Here is a 25,965-nt window from a genome sequence, read left to right as displayed (position 1 = left end):
ACTACTCTTCCGGTATGATGGCGCCTGTGTTTGGCTTTGCCGCTGCCGGGTGCAGTTTGTCACGCTCTTTCGTCGTGCTGTTTTTCTCTGCTCTGCTGTTTTCTATTTGTATCAATGATGTACTGGCTGCCTTGGTTTATGATCGTTTGACGCTGTTATCCATCCGATCTTCAATGATGGCTCAAGATGTCTCATCCTCCTCCTCCTTTGGCACTTTCCATCCTCCGTCAGTGGCTGGATCCTCGGCCAGCGTCCTCAGCGTTCCCCGCAGACCGTGGAGAAGGAGAGGAAGAAGAGCAGGTATCCAGGTGAAGCTTAGGCTTTTCTGGCGGCGGGGTCTGGCTGGAAAGCGATGTCGAGCGTGCTTTGTTACCTATGCTCCGAACAGCTCCATGGAGAGGAATTTGTTTTCCACGTCCCTGCTTGGATATGCAGGGCCCGGCTCTCCGAGACCGTGCTGCCTCAGAAGGGTTCATCCAGACTCTGCTGCTGACTGGCTTTCCATCCCCTCGGTGAGTGGAATCTACGAGCGTGAAGGCTCAAACCCCGAGTATTTACGTCCTTTAACTCCAGCCTCTGCCAAAAATGATGCTTCCACCCCGCTGAACATGGCGCTTTTTAATGCCCGATCATTGACTAATAAATCGTTCGTGCTTAACGATTTTATATCTTCTAAAAAACTGGACGTCTTATTTCTGACTTGGACTATTCGTCTCTCATTGAAATGTGCCTGAACGGCTATTCCGTCATCAGCCAGCCTCGGGGATCTGGTCGTGGAGGAGGTCTCGCGGTGGCATTTCAGGGCCGTTTCAACTGCCGTTCAGTGAAAGTTGGACACTTTCTTTCCTTTGAATTACAGCTTATTAAAATCGGAAGTAAGGATCCTTTCTGTTGTGCTGTGGTGTATCGTCCACCCGGCCCAAATAGCTTGTTTTTATCGGAGTTTAGCGACTTCCTGTCCTCTACTATGAGGTTATCCAGACTGCTTTTAGTTGGGGATTTTAACATACATGTTGATGATGACTCCGACCTCTTTGCCAGAGGTTTTATCAACATTATGGATTCTTTTCATTTCACCCAGCATGTGTCCGGCCCCACACATAACAAAGGACACACGCTGGACCTTGTTTTTACTTTGGGTTTGAATATTGATTCTATTTGTTCTGAGGACATCTTTATCTCTGATCATCACTGTATTCTTTTTAACATGTCTTTTCATGAGCCTTTGTCTCCTGTTCACTGGACAATTATCTCGCGCATCATAAATTCCTCCACAGCGCAGAATTTCTCGGATGCTTTTAATTTAACTCTATCCCTGCAAAACGGCGTTGATTTCTTAACAGATCTATTTAATAACCATTGTTTTTCGATTTTAGATGAAATCTGTCCGGTTAAAATGAGACCCGTTTCTGTTTCCAAGTCCTTACCTTGGCTAAATGACAACATCCGCTCCATAAAACGTGATTGTCGTAAAGCTGAGCGCTTATGGAGGAAAACTCATTTAAATGTTCATCTCCTTTACTTAAAGGATCTTTTAGCCTCTTTTGACAATGCAATTAGAGATGCGAGGGCTGCTTATTTTTCTCATCTGGTTGCAAAGAGCAGAGGTAATCCTAAGGTATTATTTGACACTATTACTGATATTATTACTCCTGCTCCACCTGCTGCCATTATTTCTTCTAATGAAGACTGCGAAACATTTCTTTCTTTCCTTCTAGAAAAAATTAGCAATGTAAGGAAAAAATTGTCCCCATCAGCATCTGCATTGTCAGTTCCTACGCCAGCTCGGCCTGTCGTTTTAGAAAGCTTTTTACCCGTCTCACTATCAGAGCTGGAAAAAATAGTTAATGCAACAAAAGCATCCTCCTGTTCACTCGACATTTTACCCGCATCGTTATTCAAAAATGTCTTCCACTCTATTGGTCCCTGTGTGCTCACCATAGTTAACACCTCACTGGGATCTGGTAAAGTCCCTGCTTATTTTAAAACTGCTGTTATACACCCCCTGTTAAAAAAAGCCTATGCTGGACCCATCTCTCACTAGCAATTGCAGACCAATCTCAAAAATACCGTTAATTGCTAAGATATTAGAGAAGGTTGTGGCTAAGCAGCTTACAGCAGTTTTAGACAAACATAATATCTTTGACAAATTTCAGTCTGGCTTTCGTAGAGCTCATTCTACTGAAACAGCCCTTCTTAGAGTTTCCAATGACTTTCTGATGCAAGACGATGCAGGAAAGTGTTCTGTACTCCTAATGTTGGACCTCACGTCAGCCTTTGACACCGTTGACCATTACATTTTGCTTGAAAGGCTGAAATACTGGGTTGGTGTATCTGGGTCTGCCTTAGAGTGGTTCTCCTCGTATCTCTACGAACGATACTTTTCTGTGGCGGTCTCTAAGTACAGGTCATCTTCCACGTCCCTGTCCTATGGTGTGCCACAAGGTTCTGTGCTGGGGCCCTTATTGTTTTTAATATATCTACTTCCTCTCCAGCATATTTTGAGCCCCTTTGAGGACATTTGCTACCACTGCTACGCAGACGACATCCAGCTATATATTTCTTTTAAACCTGAAGATGTTTCTAAGCTGCAGATTCTAAATGTGTGCTTAGAAACCATCAAAGGTTGGATGGCTGACAACTTCCTCCAACTTAATGAAGAAAAGACTGAAGTCCTTGAATGTGCTCCAGACAGACATGTACCTAACATAATGAATGCTCTTGGTCCTCTTTCAACATTTGTGAAATCGTCTATCAGGAACCTCGGGGTAACCTTTGATTCTGCTCTTACCCTGGATGTCCACGTCAAATCTCTGGTTCGGTCCTGCTTCTATCATTTAAGAAACATTTCTAAATTGAGCCCCATAGTATCTCATACTGAACTGGAGATTGTTATTCATGCATTCATTTCATCACGATTGGACTGCTGTAATTCACTGTTTACATGTCTAAACAAAAACTCCCTGGAGCGTCTGCAGATTGTCCAAAATGCCGCAGCAAGGCTTCTGACAAAAACATCGAAATACTCTCATGTAACACCGTTGCTTATACAGCTGCACTGGCTCCCCGTTGAATTCAGAGTCCACTTTAAGATTCTGGTTCTGACATTTAAAGCTCTTCAAGAACAAGCACCAGCGTACATCATTGAACTTTTACAGCCCTATGTCCCTAGTAGGTCCCTGAGGTCTTGTGATCAGGGCCTACTTGTTATTCAGTATACAAGACTGAAAACCAAGGGTGATAGAGCTTTTGCTACTGTGGCCGCCAGACTGTGGAATTCTCTTCCTCAGAACTTAAGATCTGCAGACTCAGTGATTACTTTTAAAAAACAGCTAAAAACACGTCTTTTTAAAATTGCATTTTGTTAACTTTTGACTGTTTTTGTTTTATACCTTGTGAAGCACTTTGTGATCTTTTATCTAGAAATGTGCTATATAAATAAAATTTTACTTACTTACTTACTTACTTCTAGACTGGGAAGATCAAAGCTTTTAATGCTAATGTTTGCCATGTAGCAACAGCTTCCAAAGGGAGATCATTGTCTGTTATTACCGACTGTTCCGGCTTTCCACCAGAGGATTTGTTGAGACTGTAGCAGCTAACCACTTGCTATGACGCTAACTGTGGTGCAGCAGAACCAGAATAGATGTTGTAGAAACACTGATATGTATATATATATATATATATACATATATATATATATAATCAGAACATTTTAGCTTACAGCAGTAATACAATCATTAGAGTGATTAGCATTTCATAGCTATCAACCAAGCTTGCACAGGGTTCACAGAGCTGGAGCCTATCCCAGCTGTCATATGGCAAAATACCAGGTACACTCTGAACAGGTGGCCAGTCCATCATGTGGCTAATACAGAGAGACAGACAACCATTCACTTGCATCCCCACTTTTAGAATCCCCAGTTAATCTGAATAAGATGTCTTTGGACTGTCAGAGAGCATAAACACTCCCCACAGCAGGGCTCCAGCCCACCACACATCCTGCACCCACAACCCTCCTACTGTAAAAGTGCTAACCTGTTAAATGCATTGCCACTTTAAATCGATATACAAAATACTGCTTCAGGCTTTGTGCTGCTTTTGCATGACGGAGGGAATAATAATAACTCATCCTAGCATCTAATTTTACTGGAGAGTATTGCACCACAATTTACGTATATGCAAATCCCGTTTTATTGTATGCTCACGATGTGTACAGCCAAGGGCACATGATGGGCAAACACTGAAATCGATCCCATAACTCTGCGTCCGTGTTCACAGGCTATGATTATTTTTGGTCACCTGTGTCTGAGTCATTAAACCTTCAGCTGATTTTGTCTTGATGGGAAAAATATGTACATTAAAGTTTTGTTAGGCAGAGCGTTAGATTTCTCAGAATGTTTCAGCCTATGGATCAATCGATCAACGCTGTCTCAATAAGCTATAAAAGATAACATCCAATTTAAAAAAAGCTCATCCTCAGAACTCAGACAATAGCTAAGGAAGGCATTAATCTGACAAAACACCAGACTTTCTAATCAAATTTAAACCAATTTCAGTATTTGAACTCAAAATATAAACAAACTGTTGAGATGAATGGCAAACAAAGTGTAAGGGAAAGGTCGCCGGGTGTTACTTTTTGGTTACGTAACTGTACTTTATTTAGACATCGACACAGCAATGCGGCAGCACTGAGCTGGCATCAGTCTATCGATGATCTTTGATGACGCTGCTGTTAATGTGTCATCACCATAAAGTGTCAAATCTCCCTGCGAGATGAAACGCACCAACCAAAGAGTTTAGAAGTGATGTTTCTCTTAAACTGCTTGAAACAGGCAAAGACAAAAATAATCACTGCGATATTAAGCATGATTTCATTTCTGAATAATAATATTTAACATAAACATAAATGGATACAACTTTACTTCGGCTTTAAGCCTTTTGTCTTTTTCACCACATTCATTTAAAGAAGAGAGCGTTCGCTTTCTGGGACCGCCCTAAAGATAACATATGAAGCCACAAGTTCAATTCTGTTTATTTAAGTCTGACATTTGTCTTCCTCAGTGCAAACAGCAGAGACTTCAGAGACTAACGGCACAACCGTGAGCATACGATTAAGAATGAGCAGGTTTCCTGAAGGTGAGCTAAAAGAGTTTGGTGGTTTTCCATATGGGCACCTTCATACCGAGGCCTCCCGGGACGTCGGCATGTATATTCATAAGAGGTGGGCAAGAAAGGCAGGGGAAAAAAGTTTTAAGAAACACAGCTGGCTGCCTAAAACTTCTCTTTGGTGACCTCAATTTCTCCTGCTTGCCGATGAGTCGGGTGTGTCCGTGTGGGACTGAGCATCCTGTAAACACAGATGAAGCATAACGGCTTATGTCATTGCAAAAAGGCAAGTTTAAAAAAGGAAAAGAAAGAAAGAAATGTGAAAAATAATGAATGCATTAATTATTTAATAAATAGATGTATTTTTCATGCAGGACTGATTTATTCACTGAGAAAGAATCATTCTTTTTATTCCTTGAGGCCAGGATGTTTTGAAAGCAGCCGACAGCTCGGCTGCATTAAGAGGTGAAGTGTTTGTAGTCCGATCACACGCTCTTACACAAACTATCAGATAGTGCCTTCTGAAGGAATTTACAACACAAAGATGCCACGAAACATGTTCACTGTTAAATGATGTGCAGCATAACATCAGAGGAGAAACACTAAAACATCTTAATTTGAAGAAAAGCTACTTTCAGCTGCTCGCTCACTTTTGAAGAGGTCACCACAGTGGATGAATCAGCATGTTCGATTTTACAGCGCATGCTTTTCCTGACACAAGCTTCCCGTTTATCCGAGTACCAGGAATACTGAAGGTTGTGACCCCTGAGGTTTGTGTCTCCGGCTGGTCTCGACCCTGGGATTTGTCACGTGTAAGGTAATGTGTTAATAAGGTTTTATATAGAATTTGTAGCAATAAGCAAATAATTTTGTTTTATATAAAAATATAAATATTTTTTATGTAACTTTATTTTTGTAGTGATTCATTTAATGTTAGACATGGATAACTCAAGACAACAATAACAAACAAGCATCATTTTTCATCATATTTGCTGATTTTGTATCATCAAGTTACCTGACAACCCTCATAAGCAGTGTCGGTCAAGTTACTTGAAAATAGTAATTAGTTACTAATTACTGATTACTTCTCCAAGAAAGTAATCCTGTTACTTTACTGATTACTTATTTTCAAAAGTAATTAGGTACTTTATTACCTTTAAAAACATGATACACAACCTGAATATGTAATAAAGCAACAGACCTTTCAGCCCAGATCTGTTCTTTCTGTGTAATCAATCATATAAAATTAAATCAAATGAAAAAGTCTATTTTTTAAAAATTGTTTTATTAGTTTTCATCTTTTAACTTCATGCATCAAGTGAAAATTAAATTATATGCACCTGTCTCTGACTGGAAGAAATGTGTTTAACATGTAAACCTATTTCCTGCATATTGCAGCATATAAAATATTTTTTGTGTGTGTTTACACTCAGTCTTTCAAATAGATTCAAGTAAAACACAGTAAAAAATAAATAAAATCAAAGATTCAGTGTCTCTTAAATCACCTGTTTAGCAGGAGTGGGGCTGGTGGGGGTTTGCCCGGCAATAGTAATCCCTTACTTTAGTAAGTTACTTGAAAAAAGTAATCGGATTACAGTACTAGGTGATCCGATTACTTGTTAACTCATTAACTCACACCTCAAACACATCTTCTCGCGTCACTGCCCATCTGTGCTCATAACTAAAACACTAGTAAATCCAGGTGCATCGTGGGTAGTTCTGATGAGCTACACAGAAACACTCACATGTGCTGTATAAGATTCCTAAACACACTTCACCTGTTTGCCATCTGTTGTGTTGATGGTGAAAGCAGGCTAATAAAATGTTCTCATTAATGTCAGAGAGAAATTGTGAGACATGAAAAACACAGTGGGAGTGGGGTTTAAAATCCCTGACATCCTGACTCCAACACACTGTTCAGAAACTTGAAATGCAAAGTAGTACATTCAAATTAAGCCACTGCATGAAAGAGTGTGTTTCCATGCTTCTGGGTGCATTGCCACTTCATTTATCCTGCATTTTTAGCTATAGGTAAAAATAATGTTTTTTAAGTGTCCGTAGGAGGCCTTGAAACAATGATCTGTAAAACCACATAATGACTTGTGTAATATACAAAATAAAATAACATGCAGGAGCTCCTTCATATATATAGAAGTCATTACTGAAGCCCTTACAAGTTAAGATAAATAATAATTTGGAAAATGGACATAAAGGCTAATTAGATTTGAAATGAGCCAGAAAAGACCAGTCTAAAAATATTATAGGGACTGCTTACTGTAGGAGATACATGGAGTTAGTGAATCAGGACCCCCATAACACGTCTGTGTGACTGATACTTTCAATGCTTTGGTATCTTTTTTTAAATGGCAGAAAAGCTGAATGTTTAAAAGTACTTTATAGTTACTCTTTGTTCTGTACAGAGTTAAAAAAAAAAAAAGGTTTAAAGCTTTGTTCAAAATGCAGGAAAGTCAAACCGACCACACACCCTGCTCATCCACTCCTTCCCTTGAACACACTACGCACAGTCGTAGAATCAAGTAGAAGATTTAGCAGCTGATAGATTTTTATCACCTTGTCCTCCCAGCATCGATGGATTAACTGCCATTTTTCTGCATTTGTTGACACACTTTAGCACCAGTATGGCAGGAGATACCTGAGCCTGCAAAACCGTCCCTCTGCGCGCTGCTAGTGCTGACTTGAGCATATCTCCCAGGTGGCCTTTTGCATTTTCATTAAGTCTGACATGACACACATAGACACACACACACACACACAAAACAGTATCAGACCAGGGGTTTCAGACCCCTCGTTTTAGTTTGCCGTGCAGATAATCGGCAATAACGTGTCATCCCTTAATAGCATTGTGTAGCTCAGAAACACAAGCAGCGAGCTGTGCTGTTACAGCTGGATCGTACTTTTGTTTTCAAGTCCAAACCAAGTCTTATCCTAGCATGAATATTTAAGCTTTAATGTTAGGTTACACCTTAAAAATGACAGGTTTAGCCGTTTGTATGACATGTATAAAGAGACAGAAGCTAGCATAACATTAGCTTAGCTCTTATAGCTAACATTACAGCAGCTGTTCAGAGGTGGGAGGGTTACCTGTCTAATGTGGTTACAATAACTAACTGCCACAATATCAGGAGCTGCAACCGGTGGCAGCAGATGGCTGCAGGAAGTTTCTTCCTGTTAAAAAGGGAGTTTTTCCTTCCCACTGTCTCCAAGTGCTTGCCCATAGGGGGTCGTCTGATTGTTGGGGTTTTCTCTTTATTACTGTAGGGTCTTTACAGTATGATCAAATGAAGCTTCTTGAGGCGACTTTTGTGATTTGATGCCATATAAATAAAACTGAACTGAATGCTTATGGACACTCCCGACTTCAGTTCAGGAGACGAGATTTCAGGTGAGGAGGAAGAGGATACGGTGGAGGTGAGGAAGGAGAATTCAGTTTAATTCAATTTTATTTATACAGCACCAAATCATAACAACAGTCACCTTGAGGTGCTTTATATTGTAAGGTAGACCCTACAATAATACATACAGAGAAAAACCCAACAATCATATGACCCCCTATGAGCAAGCGCTTTGGCGACAGTGGGAAGGAAAAACTCCCTTTTAACAGGAAGAAACCTCCAGCAGAACCAGGCTCAGGGAGGGGCGGGGCCATCTGCTGGCACAGGTTAGGAGTGAGAGAAGAGGAAGATGATGAAAATTAAATTTACAAATCCTGCTCATATATAGCTTGAAAGAGCTTTTGTGTTTGCAGATTAAAATTATCTTATAACAGCAACTTATCAGCAGCTTTTTTTTTTAGCTACATTTAGGTGTTTACAGTGTTTTTCCCATTTCCTCTTATTTCTGGAAATAAAATTCTAGCATAATTATGCTGAAGTACAGAGGGCTAAAAAGGGCTTACTTTTAAAAACAACACAATTACTGTTTAGTGTGAGCGTACTGTCGAGTTTTGTGCCTCGTGCCAACAACAAGACATTTTCAGTCTTCACAGCTCAGAGTCAGAAGCTACCACTTCCTTGCATCTAGCACTCACACAGAGACAAAGCCCAGCATGACTCTGACTGTCTTACAGGTCAGAAAAGGTGGTGTTTTCAGCCAGACAGCAGCTACTGTTGTGCCAAGACTGCACCAATCATGAGGCAAATGCTGCCTTATCACAGAAGCCAGGTGTCCATAGCAGCTTGGTCCACTTGCTAAGAAAGTGAGCAACAACAAAAAACTTGTGTACAACACAACACCTGGTGTTACCGTCCCGCTGTTTCTCTTGCCTGCTCTGACAGCGTGGATGATAGAAAGTCACCTTGGCGCAGAGTTTCACCCAAAAAGTTCCAACGTGCCAGCTCGAAGCACTGTTTCACAGATTCATGTCTGCAGTTAAAACTTATGAGTTTAACAGTGCACATCGGTTTGAATGTGAAAATTATCCTCAAACTTCCATAATGGAGGAAAAGCACATTTAAATGGCCGTAGTTTAAATAATTAATCTCTAATGCAAAGCAAATTAGCACGAAATAAAAGTGAAGCATTTTCCGCAGCTATTATACAAATCCAATACTGACTCAACGGGTAAAGTAAATTCCACAATCTTAATAATCCCAATATGATGAGTGTGATCTGACTAATTACCGCGATAATGAGGATACTTATTAATTTATGTATTCTCAAACCCAAGGCAAAGGGAATGTGAAAACACCGTTAACTCTTACCTCGACAGTGAACTCCTTCATCGTAGCCGTCTTCACAATCTCGAGCCCCATTACACAGTTTGTTGAAGTGGATGCATTTTTTTGTCCCGGTACACTGTATGTGATTCAGGGGACATCTGATCACCACCTCTCGTGCACCTAAAGCAGCGAGAACAAAAAGACCAACATTTATTTTAACATTATTAATTCATGCTTGCTAAATGAACTTTAAGCATAAGGAAAATCATTTACGGTGGAGACAAAAAGGCCATAGTTAATTAAAACAGCATATTTCATTGTAATCATTTGCATTTCTTGCACGTAATCACTTTTACTGGGTGTTTTTTCCTGCGTCTCCCCAAAATGCTGATACTCCAAGACCTCTTTTACAGGAGGACGAGGAACCTATACATATGCAAATGTGTTTGCACTTCACAGCATTGTTCTTTACACACAACAGATGTTCGCCACACTGCTTTGCAGACACATCGGTGACGTCCTATAACAAACGGCCCGACTCTCGCCGTCAGCCAGCCAAACGGCACGGAGCAGCTGTTTAAGGATTCACGAGGCCCGTAGGTGACCCTCGTTCACGCAGCAGCCACCAGAGCACATAAAACACAGCTGACCAATACACCGGCACAGTAAATGTGTCACAGCACCACCTTAACTACATTGATATCAATTACCAGTGTGCTGTTGCAGGCACTTAATGGGAAGATTTATCGTGCATGTGATGAGATCTGTAACAATCCCCAGAGTTCTCCCATCCCGGCACACTCGGACCGCGCTGACCGGATGATTATCTGTCACCTGTCATACTGTAAAGTTACGAATGCAGCAATTAATGTGGTTATTCCAAGGAAAGAGCCCTGCAGATTCACACAGGGAACATGTGGACATGTTCGTTTCTTCTCCAAGGATTTTATTACCTTGAAATAGTGACGAGTGATGTTCTTTAATGAATGTGTCTTGGCTTTAAGCCCTTCAAGCGCTGATGATTCCCACTCTTTATGGCACATTTAGGTAAGTCAGCTCTATGTGACCTTGTCTCTGAGAGTTTATATTTCACATGAACAGCAGCCGTGTCAGCTGGGACCCAGAATGTGTTTGGAACACGAGTCCTTCAGATTGAGCTGTCAGAGGCTTCAGGATGGACCTGAAACCTAACTTACTCTCTACAAGACGAATCTGGAATCTGTAACTCTTCATGTTTAAAACACTGCTAGGGGTTTTGTGCATTCTAGTTATGTACTGAGAAATATAAAATGCACGTACACCTCGTGCATTTGGAAACAACACACTCTCACCTCAAACACATCTCCTTCTGTTGGGCGTTAAATGTGAAGTAAAGCTTTGAGTGGAAACGCTTCAGGACACACGCAGAGAGAGGGACTCTGTCACAGAGCATTCAGCCCGCTGCTCCAGTGTCCATTTGGCTAATTTGCTATTTAACACACAGCTGTAAGGGTCTCTGACAACATATCAGTGTTGTCCTCCTCTGCCTTTCCTTTCTCGCCGCATGGGTTCTAATCTAATGCGATAAGCGGAGGGATGGCGCATGAATATTCAGCGGCTCTGAGCTGTCATACAGGGGAACACAGATGGTCTCTCAATGGCTGAGGTGCCACAACTCCTTTGTCGATTGGCAGCCTACTGTACTACACTGGATGATCGCTTGGAGTGGAATATACAGTAGAGGATTAGGCTTCATCATATATGTTCCTCTGTAGATTATTAGAAATGAAGACCGTCTCTTTAAGCGCCTGACATCGTCTTTGAAATCACCAAACTAAGTGTCTAAAGGGTCGAACTGAAGAGTGAGATCCACAGAATAAAGCATAAGATTAAAAATTAAACAATTAGCCATATTAATCTGTATAAAATAATGTCAGCTGGAATGAGTGTCTGACAAACATAAAACCTTAAACAGAGGAAATGTGCACCCCAGTCAGATATGCTAAAAATAAATACAAATAAAAATTGTGTGATAAAGATTAAAATGTGTCATGAAAACGTGTTAACTTACAAAAACAAAGCAACAAGTTAAAATAAAATCTCTTTCTCTGGTGTCAATAGTGCAGCTGTGTTACTGTGAGCAGGGCCATACCTGCTGCCACACACTTCTTTCAGAGCAGATATTTAACTTTAAAATATAATTCATATCACTGATTGATTTCCAGTTAGTGTCCCAATAAGCCACAAAGATGCAAATCAGCACAAGCCCCCTTACGGATATTAACACACCCACTAAGACCTGCTTCCAGGAAAGAAAGGTTCACGTCTGAGCTTCTCTCACAGGTTTTTAAAGAGCGACTGCAGAGCAGAACGACTGGCCACAGATTTGCATCATCTCTGGGACAAATCGCTTTAAATACCACATTTATTCATCACAAAAACGTCTGATCTGGCAAAATCTTCAATGCATTTTTTCAGGCAACTAGTGAGAGGTGGAAAGAAATGTGATCATTTTCACTGGTCAGCATTACAGATCCATCGGGGTCTCAGCCAAAGACACCAACTGTATTGTTTATTCTGTCTAAGCTGTTAGAGGTTCAGGTGTCCTATAAGCTCACCTGTGTGATTTTAGAAAAATATGACCAGAAAAGAGCAACATTCAATCCCAACGCAAAGTAGTTTATTTAAAATGAAACCACTGTGCATTAAACAGCTGCCTGTGTTATTATATGTAAAGACACATACTACTAATAATGAACAGATAACAGATCTGGTGTAAAGAATACAAAGTAATAACAACTTGGGCCAAACAGAATTTCAAAGATAAAAATGATTTTTAGACAAAAGAAAAACATTTTTCAAAATTTCAACCTTGCAAAAAGAAATAGCTCAAATTTTTCATCTGTTAAATTCATTCTCATTGACAGAATTTTCCATCTGTTCACTTCTCGTGACTTTTTGCTTTAGACGTAGTGTGAAACTAAATAATGTGGATGGGAACTGGATGAGAGCTTTGGAACCAGGTTAGAGGTCGTGACTAGTCGCTGCTGCATGGCCACGATCAGGCAAAATGACCTGTACAGGAGGGAAATGGTGCGACAGCAGAGATCAGACTTTTCTCTGAGACCAAAGATCTTCAGCAATGAGAACATCAGATGTGACAGTGAAAGAACAACTGTTGAAATTCAAAGGGAAAAACATCCTTATTCTGTTAGATGCAAAACGAACCCTGCAAAGGTGCATCACCCTCGTCACACACTGGCTCAAAGAACATGACAGGAGGCTGATTTAAAAGATAATTTCTTGAAAATAAACTAAAACGCAGAAACTTTAAAGAGGGCCGATATCACTTTACATGGTAGAGAGACACTCACAGCTCCTCTGGGTCCGCGTTGTAAGTGTGGAACACCCAGATGACCTACATCAGGTTACAAACGCCCATATCTGAGCCATTTATCAGCAACAGCAGCTCAGGCCTGCTTCCAACACAGTGTGAGGGGCATCAGACTGTAACAGCAAGTTACACTCAGGAAATGATTCTTTGCCCTCACAGTAAAAATGTAACTGAAATATTTATTAAGGAGATTTGCTTGGTTTAAACTGAATATGTGCCAATTAAGCAAATTTAATTTGACCACATTCCACTAAATTTAGTGTTTTACATCGTACTCGTGTAACTAAATTACATGGAAAAGATACATGTAATCACATTACTTAAAGTCACCGATGGCATCAGACACATTGCTGTTGCGTTCTGGACTGAGCTTAGATTATTCGGATTATTAAAGAATGATTAAAGCTTTTGTCAGTATAGAGACTGAGATACAAAGACTGATGCCTCCTCCTGGTTATTCTTCGCTCAGCTGGTAGGAACTAAGTGTTGTTATTGAGGTTAAATCTCTTTGAAAATAGTTTGTCGTACTTTTGTTTATTTATTGGAGATGTAAAGATTCCAAATCTGGGGAAAAATTAGCATAAACATCACGAGTATTTGGCTAATACGATTATATTTTCATCCACACCTCCTTCATGTATATTTTTAGAAATACTTTCTACAGTCACACAAAAGATGCTCCGATGTTTTTAAAGGCTAAACAGATGCTCAGTGGTGCGTTTCCCCGGTTAACATGTCAGCATCTAGCAGCTCGCAGTGATCCTTCATGAATGCTCCCGTGTGGCTTAATCCTCCTCCTCTGTTTGTGTTTCCATTAATGCACCGAGCTGCTGCACTGTTGCACCTCTCCATGCGGACACGAGGGAGGTGGGAATGTGCAAGCTGGCACATATTTGACCCTGTATGTGTCAGACGTGTGCACCCACTTCTTGGTCATAAAACATGTCTCCTGCACAATCAGCCCACTCTGGAAAAAGACTGGGTTCACACACTCATCTTGGGAACGCCCATAATGAGCGTTAATGTCAGCACGGTAACAATACAAACGCTGACATGTTGGAATTAATCGATTTCCGTTTAAAACAAACCCAAACAGCCTCAGGCTTATTAAAAATCATTCACAGTAGAGTTAATACTGCCACCTCACAACCAAAGGGTTCCTGGTTTGAATCCTGGCCTGACCCGATCTATGTGAGTTTACATGTTCTGCGTGGGTTCCTCCCACCGTCCACAGACCTGCGTGTTAGGTTAATGAGTGATCCTGACGAGGTCAGAGGTGTTTGTCACTCTGTGTTACCCTGTGACGGCTGGAATAGCTCGTCTACAGCCTTCATTTGCATACACAGAAGAAACTGGATATATGAGGTTTTTTATACATGTTAATTAAAAATCATGGTGCTATTTTCCTACTTTGAGAAGTGAATGAGGAGAAACCAGCTGGGCCAAACTAATACCTCTATTTAATGTAAAATGAGAGGCTTCTAGGGGGGAATTTCAGCTGCAATGTTCATTATGATAATCATGTTAATCTGAGCTGCTGCCAGTTTGTGTGGAATAATGAATTCATAAAAGAAAATAACACAGAGCCTATCAGCAGGGGAAGCTCCTTGAACTAGCAAGTACAGGGATTTATCATATCCCTTAGAAATAAAGATTTCATTTCCTTAATTTATGGTTAAAGTTGGCGATCAAAGAGGCATGGTAACACCCGACCTGAGGCAACACCAGTGTTGTTCCCATAATGGCTTTATAACAGCATCGGGCTCTTTTGTAGTAAATCCTGCAATTACAGTGATATTAGCTATTGTACAGAATACATTTCTCATCTTTAAACTCGTTATCGTCTCTGCATAAATCTCTAATCTAATCATGAGCCGTGTAACATGTGCACATCATTTGGCTCAATCTGATCAAAAGCCAAAATATCAAGAACAGCAGGGACGGCAACAGCAACAGCGTTCACTGCACTGTGCTTTACCTGCAGGCCAGTGCAGGTGAGTGCAGGCCAGTGCAGGCCAGTGCAGGCGAGTGCAGGCGAGTGCTTTCTCACTTTACTTGCAGAGAAAAACATCTTTGCATGTCAGTGAGACAATAAACACGAGCAGTGATTGTTTCTGTGGTTCAGACATGTGGCATTAAATGATTATTCTAGTTTATTTCACCTGCTGTGTTTCATATATGACCGGCTGCAGTGAATCCATGTTTCATCACTGCAGATATACTGTACGGGGAAACAAGAAGAGTGACGCTGCTACAACTCTGCAAATGATATTTGACACGAGTCATTTCTGTGTCGAGTCTGACTTTATGTAAACACAGAAGGGAGCCGCTTGGAAAAATTCATTAGGGAAAACTTGCCAGCTGACCTAATCACCCAGCATATTCATCCACATGCACCAGCGTGCATGCGTGAGACTAACTTGCCCTGTAGCAATAAGAGCTCAAAAAGCTAAATGCGATGGCGGATTACTCCGTGGACTAATTCTGTATGAAAACCAGTCATTTCACGCCGATGGGCGACCATATTCATGCAAACTGTAGTGAAAAAAGAGCCGACACAGAGGAGGAGCAGAGACACAGCTAGCTGTCCAAGAGAAACCCAGGGAAATATTCCTGAAAGGACATTTAGGAACGCTGACACGTGACTAGGGCTGCCACGATTAGTCGACTAGTCACGATTACGTCGACTATCAGAATCGTCGACGACTGATTTAATAGTCGACGCGTCGTTTGAAGCTTTGTAAGATCACAAAAGACGCAGGAATAAGTAGTAGGGTTTAAGAGTGTAATAACGGACTGAAACAGAAGATGGCAGCACTGCATGTACAAGGATGCCAGCTGCCGTTAAACCCCGAAGAAGAAGAAGCTGTGTCCCAGAATTCATAGCGCAGCCCAGCTCAGTTTCCAACAATGGCGGCAGCTAGTTAGTTTTAATATTACTCTTATTATTCTTTCTGGGTCACAAAATAAACGTTTAACATATTTTCAGGCGAGAATGTAGCTGTGTAAACCTCAAATATCTGCTCAGTTTATCAAGACACCACATACTTTCAAAAGCGCTCCGACGTTTTCGGAGACCTCTGTTACCCACTAGCTCGATAGCGAGCCGGGGGCAAGGCTAACTAGAGCCGTGAGAACACCGGACTCCCGGCAAATCGTTTTCAAACCCACCGCCGTCTTTCACTACTCAGGTTAAACATGATATATAAGTCACTTAGATAACTTAACAATGTTATTGTTTGGCTTTTTTTTCAGTATTTTATTTGTTCCTGAGTAAATCGGTTTGGCTGAGATTAAAGTTATAGTTTTTACATAGCTGAATAAACGTCAAGCAGACAGCTGATTATCAGAAGTGTGAGATGCTCGAGAATTTACTCCGGTGTCCTGTTATATTTTAGATAGCAAGGAGTTTATTAAACTTCACCGAAACAATCTGCAAATTTCATTAAAATTTAATAAACTATCATCTTGTCTTTATTGTTAGTTAGCACATACCTTAAACACTTAAAGCTGTAAGCTAATGATAGTTATATAAGAGCAGATGCTGCTGGTGCAATAAGCTGTACGTTTTACGTCCAATGGATGATGATCTGATTAGTCGACTAATCGCAAAAATAATCGCTGACTAGTCGACTATCAGAATAATCGTTTGTGGCAGCCCTACACGTGACACGGAGCTGAGCAGGTTTTAGACTCATCTGAGATCACTTTGAATGAGAGTAAACGCTCTCGTTCTCTGCTGTGTTAAAATACTTTTTCTGCCACATTAAACACAGGCTAAAACTAAAACAACCTGTGGGCTGTTGTGGGGCTGAGATGGTCAGTGGACCACAGGAACCTGCTGGTATAAATGCTGTGGAACTTCAGCTCCAGCCAGCTTTGTGTTTGTGTCGTTAGCCACAGCCATCGTAGCGGATCTTGGTGTGTTGCACACTGTGACCCTGGTAATAGCAGTAGTAGTAGCAGCAGTGCTGACTCTCACAGGATTCACAGAATAGCAGTAAAAAAGGTTGCAGCACGTGGTGGTAACATAAATCTCTCACATCGCTCATAAGCTGTGTCACAGGTGTGGAAGAATACCCCCAGTGTAAAGGGTGTATTCATATTTCAGTTGTATCTGCTGTGTGTTTGTGTGAATCTAGAAGTCCTATAAATGGCTAACTCATCAGCACGTATATGATGTGAAGTCATGATTGCTGTCATGCCTGCATTATCCTGCCTGGCCTCCGTGATGCTGTGGCTGAACAGTATATTTCTACCATGTGAGAGCGCCGCTGATGAGCCTCCAAACCCTCAGCGTGATTTGTTTGCACCCACAAGGCAGACAAACCTTGGACGGCTTATGAATGTGCACTGCCGCTACTTGTCACAAAATAAGTGCGTCATCCAAAGCATGTTGCTGAGACTTCAACAGTTCCCTGGCAACAAAGTGAACTACAAAAATGCAAGCTGATTATGTGCAATGTGATAAACATGAGTTTGCTGCCATCACAGCTACATTTGAACAAGCCTAAAGCACAGCTCTCCTCAGCATGGCCTCTTTATGAAAGGCCCAGTGGTAGTTAGGGCTATTTAAAAGAATTATTTTCCTGTGTGACCCTTTACATTCTTTGTATTTGAAATGCTGCAGTCAGCTGAAAGAGCTGCTTTTTTTTCTTCTGTGTTTGTCTGACCCCCCAACAAAGAGGCATTATTTCCCACTACTCAGAGCCTTCAAGGACTGCACTCCTCCACACAGTGAAACAAACTTTCTGCGTTACAGGATGACTAAATGTTTAATCTGTGATAGATTAAAAGAAATATATGTTGTGCCTTATAACTCATGCAGACTTCCTCAGCATCAAAAGGGACAAAAGACCATCATTTTACTCCTGTGCAAGCGTTTCCACGCGGCCTTGTCCCTGTGCCATCTTCTCTTGAAGTGGCTCTAAAATAATAACTGCTGTTAACATAAATACCTTTAAAATGTCTGCACGGGCTAAAAGTTCCTTTCATTTTAAGGACAAAAGAAAACGTTGTTTGTGAAGAAAGATTAACACGTTTGACTCCAAACCATAATCGAAAGTTTCTATAAAACTTTTTTTTTTTTAATAGTGTAACTGTTAACAGGAAAAACAGGCCAGTAAGACACGTATACTGGGCAGGCCATATGTAACTGGTAATGTTTTTGTTCTTTTGACATGATCAATTCTTAAACTTGCAACACAACAGCTTTTTAAAAAACCCCAACAGGGTGTTGCACCTGATCCTGGTGGGTCACCACACTGACAACCATCACACAGTGAAACAGCCAAACCCTTAAACGATGACGTCATCGACTGAACCAGTCAAACCACACAGATTATTCAGTCTGTTACAGAATTTTCCAAAACTATTCATACTGACAAACAGTTTGTTTATAAAAAAGACTGAAATGTTTTTGTCTCTGCTTCTGAAACGTCTTCAAAAACACAATAAAACTCCACGAATGAATTTCCAAACACATCCAGTGCGTCTGATTGTCCAGTCCAGGCCCTGATCTGCATGAATGGAAAACATAGCTGCACATGTTGGGGTGAACATAATGATATTGATATGATGAATAACATGTGATAGGAGCATAACCTTTGATGTCTTTATGTATTTTATCTGTTGATCCTCTTTAGCGTACTCCTGAAACGTGGCTCTACTAAAAGAATGAATGTAAAATTACACTTCTCCATGTGTTATTATAATGATAATAAAATAGAAATAAAATGTAATACGTTTAAGTATTTGTGCTGATGTCAAAACCTTAAATCTTGTCTCACCTTTGTTGCATTAACATTCCAGATTGAGTGCCTTTCCGCTGAATAAAACATTGTCCGGGTCAAAATCAACCAAATGAAAATCCCCATTATTTGCTACTTGCTACATGTGCTGGGTGCAGTCAGTGAGAGCCAAATAATAATGTGCACAGAGCCCCTCTGACTCATTTCCTGTGTGCAATGACTTATTATTTCCTGTAAATTATACTGAGTATTCCATCAAATCTATTCCCACACATAATTCCCAGTTTCATTCTGCTGCACAGAGGAATAAGGCAGGTGTTGGCATCCATGACAGCCATATACTGTACAGCAAAGAATCAATACATCAGCCTCTGGAGAGAAATAAGCACTCGCAGGACAGAATAATGACACAGCACTTCACAGAATAAAGACAAATGAAGAAAAACAAAAAACTGACAGTTTTCATTAACTGAAAATCAGTAAACAAATAAGTGAATACAGTGATGAGTAATACGGTGTTAATGTTAATAATGTCATGTAAATATTCTACAGTCCGTGTCACAGTATTAAAATACAATGAACTGCATTTGGAGGTTACAATGAGTATTCAGTGAGAATAATGATGCCATTAAAATCAGTCACTGTGTTGCAGTTTCATTAAAGACATAAATAAACAGTCGTTTACAGCCTGCCTGAATGGAACCAGTTATTATTATGGAAACGTGCTGAATTCACTGTCAGCTGGAAACCTGCACAGGATCTGATGCTGGAACAAACAGACACTCAGCATGTGTGTCTGCAACACATCAAATAACATTATTAATCAAGACATGCATGAAAATGTTATTAAATATTTTTTCTGCTGTTAATAATATTAATAATAAAAACTAATGCAGATGTTTACTTTGCACACAAACACAGTGTTTCTATGGAAATGTAGTTTTCTAACAAAAATACACACAGACTTCATTCATCAGTCACTGTGCTGTACACGGATCATACAAGCTGCTTCGATTAATTTCAGAAGAAGCTATCACACTCGCTTCTGTGAGTTATATGAAAAGGTTGAATGGTCATGGGCATCTCCAACATCGGTTTACAAGCGTCTTCATTTATAAAGTGTTGCTGTCAGTGCGCTCGTTTAACATCTGACAGTTAATCACCGTGACGCTGGATCACAGGATGGACGTGATGGGAAGACTGGCTTCTTCCCAGTGAAGTGAGCTTCAGCACGGCTGGAGCCAGAGATGTGTTTTAATTAGTGTCTGCGCTGAATTTTGAATTAAGATGTGATTCAACTCAAAATACAACAAATGAAACATCTTATATGTGTTTTTGTTCACTGGTCTCAAAAATCATCTTAATATATCACTTCAGGGCCTCACAAGTCGATACAAAATGTCCTTAAAGCATTGTTTGAAGTGTGTGTGTGTGTGTGTCGTCCTGGCTTTATTACTGAAAGACATGTGATTTGTATGAATCTACAGCTGTATAACTGCCAGGGCCTCACATTATCCTGCTGCTGAACTGAATGCTGCTTTTGCACAAAATGGGAAGTGTGGATTTCACTTACACTGAAATTGCTTTAGGGAGGAATAATAACAGCAACAAATAAACCTCTCAGAGTACAGATGGGCATGTCGCTATTGTTTTTTTTAGAAAAAAAAGAAAGAACTGGAGCTGTTCTTTAAAGAGATTTTCTACAGAAGAAACACAATAGACGAGCCATTTGTCTCTCATCTTCTGTGGAGTGTCATTGGTTTCTTTTAACTAAACCCGTCTTGAAGCCTTGTGGCTGAAAACGTTTCTGTAAAAGTTTATTATAACAAACCTGCTGACACACACTTTATGAAACAATCTGTACATGATATTTAAATAAGATGTCAGTTTGACTCTTAATATTAACTCCTGGGGCAAATGTGGTTAGTCTGTTTAACACTCCACTATTATTATTATGGACACATGCTGTTTCCATAATATCAACACAGGAGCACCTCAGGGATGTGTCCTCTCGCCACTGCTCTATTCCCTCTACACTTCAGACTGTGTGGCCACCCACGGCTCCAACACCACTGTGAAGTTTGCTGACGACACAGTGGTGTTGGGCGCCATCTCCAACAACGATGAGGCGGCCTACATGGACGAAGTGAAGAATCTGGCATCACGGTGCCGGGACAACCACCTCCAGCTGAACGTCGGCAAGACCAAGGAGCTGGTGGTGGACTTCAGAAGGGGTCAGCACAGAGACTACAAGCCCATTATCATCAATGGAGCTCCAGTGGAGAGGGTGCAGTCCTTCAAGTATCTTGGTGTCCACATCTCCTCAGACCTGACATGGGCTGCCCACATTCAGGTCCAGACCAAAAAGGCTAGGCAGCGCCTGTATCACCTACGACAACTGAGGAAGTTCAGGGTCTCTCCAAAGATCCTCAGGATTTTCTATACAGGCGCTGTGGAGAGCATCCAACTTCTGCAATCTGGTAGAAGGTTCCGCATCATCCAGGCAAGGACAGAGAGACTCAAGAGGAGCTTCTATCCCCAAGCCATCCAGGCCCTAAACACACACACACCCGCCCTCTCACATCATCTATAATTGACTGAGACAGGACTCTCTTCCAGACACTCTAAACCAGGCACAATGTACATTCAAAATTCCTTTAATTTTAAATATGTTTATATTGCCTATCCTGTAAAATAGTCAGATGTCTATTCATATTAATGTACAGAATTCACCTGCTTGCTGCTACTACTGCACATTCACCCAATGTATATACTATTTATTTATATATTTTTGCACATGTCGAGGAGCGTGTCAGGCTACATTTCACTGTGTGTTATACTTGTATAACTATGCATGTGACAAATAAAGAACCTTGAACCTTGAACCACTATGCTGCAGCCCATAAACGTTTGATTCAGGTCCACAGTGCGAACATCTCCATGAACAAGTGCAGATGGAAGCACCCGATCAGGACACTCCTACCTTAAGTTTGGGCGACTTACAGAATTCCTTCATATTTTTCCAAACAGTTCAAGTTCATGCTTGAATGATTTCTCATGAATAAACACAGAAATCTTCAGACTCTCTTGGTTTGTGTCTCCAGCTGTTGTCAGATTTAAAAACTAATAATCCAAAGTGAAGGCGCGGTGGTGACACTGCAAACCAACCACACACCCTTCAAAGAAAAAGGCTCTGGATAGATTTAGTGAGAAGCCTCGACCTTTGCATTTATGTATATATATTTCACACTATTTAATAAGTTCCAGGGCCCAAATTGGTGTGCTGGCCCACGGGGTAAATCAATTGATCATCAGCCTGTAAATAAGCCATTTTTTGCCTCGGAGGACACTTTAATGAGGACCATGGTTAAAGTATAATACACATAGCTGTTGGGAGGACATGTATTTGCTCTAACTATCCTCTGGCACTAACCCAGCTTCCCCTTGAGTAATCACTGAACTACAATGCCGGTGATGGTTTTAGCTCGTTCATTTCACTGTTAGATTATGCACAATTAAAAAATGAAGGTTATTGTCTCGGGTTCATCCGGATGCAGAAAGAAGTCCTGGCTGCCATCTAAGTGTGAGATAAAGCACTCTCAGCACAACGACTGGGATGATGTTCTGATTGGCTGTCACGGCAGGTATGTGCCTCTGTGTTTACTTTGACTTTAAGCTCATATCACACTGATGCTTTGTTCTCTGCTGCAGCAGCAGGGAGATAATGTAGCTTTTAGCACTTAAATGTCACAGCGGTTCCATGACAGCAAGCACGTCAAGTTTATGAAATGTGCTCTTTTCTTTGGTTTTGCAGGTGACAAGCTGGGACGCTGTCCTTTACAACACTTGTACTAGGAGGGAATACAAAAGGGGAAATGTGTCAGTGCAGCTTAGCTGTTGAGAAGGAGGTTGTGAGAGCAAAGACAAAGAAGCGACGTGCTCCTCCCTCTCACTCCTGACAAGCGTGAGACATAGTGTGGGTACGAGATTGTCACCAGGCAACCAAAATTTCACGCTAATGGTTTTGCTTAAGACAAATGCTGCAGCATATGGAAACGTGTTAAACGGCAGGAGGAAGGGCAACGCAGCGAGCGCAGAGCTGAACGTGAGCACATGGCACGTTGAGGGCAGCGAAGACGACTTTGACTTTATGCGCCGATTTCATTTTGACACAAAAGCCATTTTTAATCGCAGAGACTTTTAAAAGCATATCGTGGCTTCGTGGGAACGACTCTTTCCAAGTGCACAGGCGCGCACAGTATTTGTTGTGTCTGTTTCCTGCCTACTGAGACTGCTGGTGAAACAGATGGCACAAGCCTGGGGAAGTGTACATAAGTTCTGCTCCAAATGCAGAGAGGGAGAGAAATAGTAAATTAAAAGTCTTATTTCAAAGCCTCGCGCCTCCTGCTACAACAAACAAAGCCAAATTATTGTGCCTGCCAGCTAGATGTATGTGCAGCGCATTACGCTGATAGCAAAGGACAGTGATGCCCGACTGACTTTTGTTTTTTGGGGAAATGCTGCGATGACGACATACTAATGAGCTTCTAATAACCTGTGGTCTGGTTCCAGCACATAAGCAGCTACATTTAAAATAATGGTATATGTAATTTTCTTTTTTCTCTCTCTGATGAGTCAACACAAGTGTTATAACTCAGCAGGGAGGCAGAGATGAAGAGGAAGGAAAATAAACGTTACATAATGCAAAAGGCCCAGTCCTTCAGCTCAATAACAAGGTGCTATGCTACATTACCCCCTAAACCTCCAACCTACTGGCGCCAAGTCTCACGGGACCCACACACATTTGTGATACATTTATTTCAATGCGGAACCAGATAACAAAGACCCTGAAGGTTGTTGACAGTCAGCCTGGAATGCACGAGAACGGCGTCTGCAGCGCCGCCGCAGACAGACCGCACATCTAAGCAGCATTTCCACAGGCGCTTTGTCAGCTGCACATCCAGATGTGCAAACAGTCAGATTAGTTAATGAGCTTAAAAGTGTTGTTTTTATTTCATTCAAGCTTAGATTCAATTCATTTATTGGCCCCGGGTGGAACTAGAACCAGAATATAAATATACCACCAGAGGCGATGCTGCTCATCTTAGTTAAATCAGCTGCTCACCTGAGCAGGTGTTACTGCGCGCACAAGCAGACAGCAAACAGTGTCTGACCGTGCTGTGTTGTTCTGGCTGAATGATGATATTTGTTTGTATTTCTAAAGGAAGGCATATGGAAGAAAAGACTGCAGTGTTCAGTCTTTGGTCAACACAGTCCTTGATCCTGCCTTTGTGCGTCGCTCTATGCACCAATTTACTTCTGGCTGTGCAGGCGAGACTTTGCAGAGTTCATCTTCGATATTTAAGAAAGTGATCGTGACATAGAAGAGAAAAGGCTGAAAACCAGTGCTGACCTTCAGATCTCCAGGTGCCAACGCAGACTCGACTCACTGTCTGGCATCGGGCACGATGTTGGAAACCAAATTATGCACAAAAAGAACAGCAGCACGGCTCTACTGTAAAATATGTTTATGCTGCAAAACTGTCTACAGTCCAGATCTGTCACCTATTAAAAATAATTGGCTTTGAAAATAGAAACAAATAGAAAAAAAGAGGGTTTAAATATTTTACAGCCTGAGAATGAAAACGTGTCACTCTCTGAATTTTAACACATTATAACCATGTTGTAATAAAGCAGCTATTATGCAGCAGAAAAAACTGTAAAGTACATGAAAAAATAAATCCTGCTTTCAGGAGCATAAATGATGTGCAGGTCTTTCCTGTGACGCTTATTAACACCTGACCCCGCCTCCACTCTGACATCACCAGCAGTGTTGGTCAAGTTACTTGAAAAAAGTAATCAGTAACTAATTACTTCCCCAAAAAAGTAATCCCATTACTTTACTGATTACTTATTTTCAAAAGTAATTAATTACTTAGTTACTTTTTAAAAACACGATTTACAACCTGAATAGGTGATAAAGCGATAGATCTGTCAGCCCAATTCTATTTTTTCTGCATAATCCATCACAAAATGTAATCAAATGGAAAAGTCTCTTTTTAAAACTTCTTTTATTAGTTTTACTCTTTTAACTTTATGCATCAAGCAAACATTAAATTATCTGCAACATTCTCTGACTGGAAGAAATTAGTTTAACATTTAAACCTATTTTCTGCACATTCCTGCACATAAAATAAAATATTTTATGTGTTTACACTCAGTCTTTCAAATAGATGCAAGTAAAACACAGCAGAAAATAAATAAAGTCACAGACTAGCGGTCCTGTTGCTCTATTTTCACCTGTAAAGCAGGAGTGGGGCAGGCGGAGGTTTGCTCTGGTGCAGGTGAGCCGCAGCGGTCAGTGGAAGAATCCGCGAGTTTCTCTGTGAGTTTCCCATTACGTCGTAGCTACTCGGTGCTTGCTCGGAAGTTTAGGGGGTTTTTCGCTGTAAAAAGAAGTTTTCTTCCCACGCACAACGGACACTAATGTTTTTGTCCCTTTTTATGGAATCAAACTCAAAGTAAGGTCAGTACTTCCACGCTTTAAACGCTGCACGCTCATACTCTCTCCGCACTCGATATATGATCCATTGTTGATCTGCACACAGCTGTTGTCACGAACGTCGCACTCGCTTACGTCACTGTCATGAGACATTCTCGCAAAAAAATCACGGTTTTGGTAATGCAGTAACGCAGCGTTCCTACGGGAAAGTAACGGTAATCTAATTACAGTTTTTGCGATAGTAATCCCTTACTTTACTCGTTACTTAAAAAAAGTAATCAGAGTAACGCGTTACAGCCCATCTCTGATCACCAGTAACACACATCCAACCAGGAAATGCTGCTGCTCGTCTCTTTATACGTCTGTGGACCATCGATCCGCTTATTAGTGATCAAATATTTAAACAAAGACAAAACACTCCATCCACTCATTCTCCACCTTTGAATTTACTCGTGCAGGTTTTGTAACTGTAAGCATTATTCATACATACATAAAAAAATTAAATCCAATTTTTAGTCTGAACTAATAACTTGTAGGTAAAATAAAAGTTCT

General features: G+C 40.9%; 1 protein-coding gene across 5 annotated transcripts in view; it reads right to left on the bottom strand.

The window, feature by feature from the left end:
* The window catches only part of lrp1bb (low density lipoprotein receptor-related protein 1Bb), a 263,247-nt gene that overhangs the window by 160,800 nt on the left and 76,482 nt on the right, over positions 1-25,965 (bottom strand). For all 5 annotated transcript variants that reach the window (XM_084907632.1, XM_084907630.1, XM_084907631.1 and 2 more), the window contains one exon: positions 9,831-9,968. In XM_084907632.1, the coding sequence (XP_084763758.1) occupies positions 9,831-9,968 (138 nt within the window). The remainder of the gene's footprint in view (positions 1-9,830; positions 9,969-25,965) is intronic.

The sequence above is a fragment of the Perissodus microlepis genome, chromosome 16 (assembly GCF_051167445.1).
Source record: "Perissodus microlepis isolate ML-2025 ecotype Zambia chromosome 16, ASM5116744v1, whole genome shotgun sequence".
Lineage (NCBI taxonomy): Eukaryota > Metazoa > Chordata > Actinopteri > Cichliformes > Cichlidae > Perissodus > Perissodus microlepis.
The sequence above is the reverse complement of the archived record's forward strand: the minus strand, read 5'-3'. Positions and strand labels throughout refer to the sequence as shown.